We start from the raw sequence: 6,792 nt of genomic DNA, 5'->3' as shown, positions 1-6,792 counted from the left end.
GAAGCATGCACTTTCCAGTAATGTCCATGAATAGGCTCAGTCAAACCGAGTTTGCAACATTTTCAATTTTGCCGTTTTGGACTTTCTTTTAGGATTCTTATGATCTTGTAGGCTACATGCAGTGTAAATACTGTGTCACCAAGATTTGTTCTTTCACATGCAAAGGGTAATAAGTAGAACTGTAATAGAAAAGGAAACTTACGATACTGTTCAATAAATCTGTTTGATGTAGTTGCCAAGTTAATAACGGTAATTAATAATGGACATGAGTTCTAGGAAGTCAATCCTCTATGTTAACCACCACTATATCTGTATAGTTAGCATTAGGACAGCGGCCACTAAAATAAAACAGTCTGATATTCCTGATGACAAAATTATTAATTTAAAAAAGAAATTTTCAGATCCTGGTTATAAATGAAATGGATGTCCCCGGAAGTCCAAAAATGTGAAAAAATGTTATGAATTTTGTAAACTGCTAAGGCAAATTCAGTGCTTTCTTTGATTGCATTGCCTTGTTGATCTAATATATGCCCCTGTCACGCCCACACCCATTGGAAATAGAGAGCCTTTGTCTGCGAGACATAAAATGAAAATGTACAGTAGATCTCCTTGCTAATTAAGTGATTTTATAGCGTGTTGATTCTACTCTTAAGGCTAAGACGTCAAAGACAACATTTTAATTCATGACAGCATGGACTTATATAATGGCTAGTCAAGATATTTTGACATTCCAAAGCTAGATTATGATATATTTTGTTCCGAGTCAGAACCTCGCTTACTATTTCAATTTTATGTATGTAAATTGTTACGGTTTCCATTTCGATTACAAGTGCAGCAGTATAGAGTGACTTACAGACAGAATCAAATTTCTATAATTTAAATTTTGATGTTATGCAAAAAAACCTAAACAAACAGTAGCTTTTTAAATTTTATAGGGCCTTTTTAAAAAGAATTTTTTGGGTTTTTTGAAAAATTTTAAATTTTCAATAAATTGGGACAAAAATGTTAATCTGAAACTTACATGAATCTTTTTATGCAAATCTCGGGGAAAATTGAAAACGGGTTCACTTTTTCTGAAAGCGGACGGGTACGAATTCATTTCTTTTATTTGTAAATAATTTCCCCCATATATCGGTGCATCCGGTGAAAATTTTTTTCACGTTTTAAGAGGAATTTTTTAAAAAACTTTTACCCATTCAAACACCCGTGGGCAAAAATATTGTAAGAATCTTTAATGTAAAAAAAATCAATGTCATGCAATATTTAAAGTAACTATGGTCAGGAAATAAAAACGCATTTTTCTGCAAAAAAGGAAAAAGGATACTGCACGTTTTTTGCCTTTACTGGCTTTAGTAGACGTTCTCAACTTTGGCTTAGGCAATGCAAAGTCTTATGATGGAATTGATTTTATAAATCGTATCCACTCACCCTCCAAAGAATCGCTTTCGTTTGCGAGAACGGCATCTGCTGCTTCCAGCTGTAAGACATCTGAGTCTGTGCTTCCTGCATCACTGACGACAGGATGTACCATGTCCTGCTGGGAAAATGCACCTTCCCAGGAGTCAAATAATGGAGTAGGATATGTCAGATTTGGAGGTCCAGATAAAGTATACACTGACTTCAGGAGATTGAAAAATTCAGTGTATACATTAGCTTTAGCAACACTACGCCACATAATCTAAAATCAGAGAAAAAGCATTTTTTACGGAATGAACTGAAATAAGACAATAAAAATATTCATTTCAATAACGACATTTGTCGTTATACATTTTTAAGTATGTTTAATCAATATTCATTCAATTACGGAGTGAATATGTAACAGGTGTGAAAATGATGATAAATAATTATGAAAAAATCATTTTAAAACGGAATACGGCGAATAATCAAAAATGGACAAGGGAGATAAATCGCGTTTACCACATTACTCGTCTAATGAAAGAGTAAGATTCATTTTCTTCATAATATCATTAGACGAAAATTTAAATATGTCATAGTTAAACTGTAGTATAGATATATTTCTATATCTTAAAATATAGTAACTGTTATATTTTCATTATAAATTATTAAACTTGTTAAATAATTAAAGGATAATAAATTTTGTAAGTTAATTGTATTTACTTACTTCGGCCATGTGACCTTCCCACTGAGATGCCTTTGTGCCCGACATCTTCCTGAAGTAGTCCTTTGCATGCTTCCATGCACCCTCGATCCTGTTGGTATGCACAACTTCAATATCTCCAGTTTCGGCGTTCTTGTAAGTTTTCTTAAATGAATACTTGTGTATAACAGTGAAGTGCCTGTATCCCATATCGTTAAGATGAAAGTATGCCGAAAACCCATCACTGTAGATAGTGGATCCCTTCTCCACGTGCCTTTCAATTAAAGGTATCAGTGTATCCGCCGTTCTGTCTTTCACTGGATAGAGAATTAAAGAATTCGTACTTCTCTCCACCATTCCAAACACCCAAACCTTTAAGCCCTTGTTTGGGTCTCCTCGGTGAAACTTCACCCGCCGACCAAATAGACTTTCATCTATCTCTACAATTCCACTCATTTTCTTCTGACTTAGCCGTACATGAAAATACTCTTTCATAAGTTCCCGGATGAAACTCCCCCAGTCTACGGCAGTCCCTGTGTAGCTAACACCCGCATATCTTGATGTCATGCCAAGTGACAGTCCCTCCAAATACGTCTTTATTAATTGCATAATATCTCTAACGTCAAGTTTACTTCTTTCAAAGAAACTGTATTTCATGATAGAAACCTCGTGGTCCCTGCTTCTGTTACATCGGAGGGTGTACCCCAGGGGTCTTCCACTTCTTCTTGCAAGACGCATGTCGCCATCACAATCCGCTCTCTCGCATGGTCTAGAGCGGCCTAACAGGCCTTGTTCAATCAGCCATGTTGCCACTGTAAGGTCGTCTCTGCTGAATAATGCATAAAATGTCCAAGGATTGGAAAAGTCGCTAAACGATATCTCGGAAGCATTTTCTTTCCTCTTGCGAAAGTTACCAGCAACGGGAATCTGTCTGCTTTCAGCCATGTTGAAGAGAAAACTGTCTGTTTCACGTGTTCGAGTCCCTTTTATAGTCGTTGTTTGGTGGGGGTTTACATATAGAAACTCGTTTTACATTGAAATTAAATTCTCGTGCAAATGAAAACATGATGAGGTTTTTCAAGGGTTATTTGTACATATTTAAAAACGTACACAATCGTGTAAACGTTAATTTTTACGATAAGCGAAAATCAATACAGTATATACCTTAAATATATATGATATTCATTCCGTAATTTTTTTTATATTATTATACATTTATAAGAAAGAATTGATACAGTATATACATTACATTAAATATCTATTATATTCATTCCGTTTAATTTTTGATTTTATTATAATTTTAAAACTATAACACAATAATAAATCTACTTCAATGTGACATGATAGCACCCGGGTGCTAATATATAAGCACCCTTTTATAAAAAAATGTTATGTAGAAACAATTACCATTAAGACAGTTTCCCCCAAAAAATTCCAAGCCCCAGTTTTGAAAGCATTGTCACCCCCCAGGAAAACCCTCTCCCCGGCAAAGTAGTTCCTTTATAAGGCAATATAATATATCATGTATTAAAACGGAATGAATCGCATCATTCTCTCTCTATATATATACTTACGGAATAGCACCCGGGTGCTAAAATATAAGCACCCTTTTATAAAAATTTTTATGTAGAAACGATTACCATTAAGACAGTTTCCCCCAAAAATATCCAAGCCCCAGTTTTTAAAGCATTGTCACCCCCCAGGAAAACCCTCTCCCCGGCAAAGTAGTTCCTTTATAAGGCAATATAATATATCATGTATTAAAACGAGAATGAATCGCATCATTCTCCCTCTATATATATACTTACGGAATAGCACCCGGTGCTAAAATATAAGCACCCTTTTATAAAAAATGTTATGTAGAAACGATTACCATTAAGACAGTTTCCCCCAAAAATATCCAAGCCCCAGTTTTTAAAGCATTGTCACCCCCCAGGAAAACCCTCTCCCCGGCAAAGTAGTTCCTTTATAAGGCAATATAATATATCATGTATTAAAACGGAATGAATCGCATCATTCTCTCTCTATATATATACTTACGGAATAGCACCCGGGTGCTAATATATAAGCACCCTTTTATAAAAAATGTTATGTAGAAACGATTACCATTAAGACAGTTTCCCCCAAAAAATTCCAAGCCCCAGTTTTAAAAGCATTGTCACCCCCCAGGAAAACCCTCTCCCCGGCAAAGTAGTTCCTTTATAAGGCAATATAATATAATAAAACGGAATGAATCGCATCATTCTCTCTCTATATATATACTTACGGAATAGCACCCGGGTGTGTTTCCGGAAGTATATATATATAAAGAGGAAAAATGCATATATTACTTAAGCATATAAAGGAAATATTTTTCCTGGGAGAGGGTTTTCCTGTGGGGCTTCAATGCTTTAAAAAAAGGGGCTTGGTATTTTTGGGGGAATGCAAATATTGTAATTATAGTAAAAGGTATTGTATATCATAAATACAACACCCGGGTGTTATAATATTAACCCCCTGTCAGATCATGTTTATATTTCAAAAATAAAAATCATGTTTAAGTTTTCATTACATTTCTAAACATTAATGATGCGATTCATTCCGTTTTAATAGATTATATATTATAAACTATATAAATTATATTATATAAAATATATATTTTCCTTTTATACCCTCTTCATGTGTGTATGATTATATTTAAGCCAAATAAGGTAAAAGAAATTGCTGTATGTTTTCGTGCACGTGTCAATAACAATTTAATCATGTGACTTTCCAGCAGTATCTTTACACGTATGAAAATGTCCGCTCAAAACCGTAATATATATCAGCAGTGGATTATTATTCAAGATATCATTGGAGACGCATCTTTATGGCCAATTAATATAAGACGTTTGTTCTGGACACGTAACATAACTCATTTTCAAAGAATAATATTGACTGCATTTATATATGTAAATGGTTTAAATCCTGATATTTTCTGTGAGTGGGTGGATTTAATAGGACTGGCCAGAGATAGAGCTGCTCACAGCCATTTTCGTGCTTTGTTCAGATTATTTGAAAATGGAAATTACTCCAGAACTTTATATGCGTGGAATGTAACTAATAGACGGTATGAATATTTAAATGGAACTTTGAGAATTTATACGCATGCAAGTAAAAGAAAACAATAAGGTAGGTACATGTACAATTAATTATAAAATTGTAACACGTGTACATGCATAACGTGTATTGGAAATATAAAAAAGTAGTTCCCGCGCGTAAGAAGGTAGTAATTCGGTCACGGGTACTGATTGTCATTGAATGTAAAGCGCGTATTAATACAAAGCGCCTGAATGACACAGATTTTTTATAGCGTAAAATGACAGAAGAAAATTCACACAAAAAAAAATGAAAAAAGAAAAACACCCGGGGGTGTTAAACTGGTATTTTGCCGCACTCAGTCAATGCTTGGAGCATGTAAGATTCAATTCAGACATGTAAAATTCCAAAGATCGTAAGCCCAACGTGTGTTTTAACTCAGTAGAACACTATTTTCAGTTTTAACTCTTTCAAAATGGCACATCATCAGTTAATGGAAATCCGGTAACATCTGGTTAATGCATCCTGCAATTATGCATAATCTTGGCCCTCGACGTATCAAATCTGTGGCATATTAGGCCACAGAAAATTAATTTTTAGACTCTCATCCTCGCCCGCCCGTATCAAAATCTTTCCGCTCCAAAATAATTTATTTTCATAAAAAAAAATTGTTCATTTCTCAGACGTCTGTGGACGAAAATTTGTCCGAAAATCGTGGTCGAATGAACACATAAAAATCAGACTGAGGTTTACAGCGTCTAGTGATCAAGATTTTAAATACGTTCGTTTTCGATCAGTAAAATGGTCAAAATGCTGTGTAAGAAATTCGGATTTAATTAGCATGATTCATTTGTTCAAAACAGTTGTTTATATTGCCTCTGAAAATACAGTAGTCTGGTCGGGCTTTTTACTGTAAAAAGTTGGTAGCCCGAGGAGAAATTTAGTAGTCAGGGGCTATAGGACTACTGCTAATTTCAAACACTGAAAATGTTAGTCATATGTGAAATATATGATGCAGTAAACAAGAAAACTGTTTGTGATTGGTTTGGGTTTAGTTTTGATCAAAATCTGGGTGGAAATGATGCGATGTTCATCAATATATTTGAAAAATCTCATTAAAATATAGATTAAAACACTTTTGTTTATTCATACATTTCTGTTTTTTCAGGTCTTAAAAGTGATGGATGAAATAAATTATAAATTCCACCCACCCGCCCCAATTATTTCTTGAAACCTGGATGAGAGTCTAAAGATTAATTTTCTATGGCCTTATCACACCAAAATAGAGGTAAAAGTTCCCTTTCAAAACATAGAAATTTTAATGGAAAAAATCAAAATGTTATGCTGTTTTTGACAAGTACAATCAATCTCTTTTTATGTATTTTTCTATAAATAATTAGAATATGAAAGTCCTGTATAACTTTTACCACTCAAAGATCTAGGTTTGAAAACTTCAGAAGCTGCTTTTTATGCCCCCCAAAAAATTTGGACTAATATTGTTAATATTGTTTTTTCATCTGATCAGCATTAAAGTTTTGGACTAGACCTGTAACAAATAAAACATTACTAGAATAAAGGAGATGGCCTTATGTCACACGACTTGTATTGTATTTATATAGATACATGATATATAAATA

The 6,792-nt window shown here is 34.0% G+C and overlaps 1 protein-coding gene across 1 annotated transcript; it reads right to left on the bottom strand.

Moving 5' to 3' along the window:
- Window positions 1-1,396: 1,396 nt before the first annotated feature.
- Window positions 1,397-4,311, bottom strand: LOC132745237 (uncharacterized). The gene has a single exon (XM_060734093.1). It carries the CDS (start codon window positions 3,041-3,043, stop codon window positions 2,105-2,107), a length of 939 nt encoding a protein of 312 aa, XP_060590076.1. The 5' UTR covers window positions 3,044-4,311; the 3' UTR covers window positions 1,397-2,104.
- Window positions 4,312-6,792: the final 2,481 nt, after the last annotated feature.

This window comes from Ruditapes philippinarum, unplaced genomic scaffold (assembly GCF_026571515.1).
Source record: "Ruditapes philippinarum isolate M1 unplaced genomic scaffold, ASM2657151v2 ctg18991_1_1_1_1, whole genome shotgun sequence".
Classification (NCBI taxonomy): Eukaryota; Metazoa; Mollusca; class Bivalvia; order Venerida; family Veneridae; genus Ruditapes; species Ruditapes philippinarum.
Note: the sequence above shows the minus strand (reverse complement) of the source record. Positions and strands in the feature narration are given on the sequence as shown.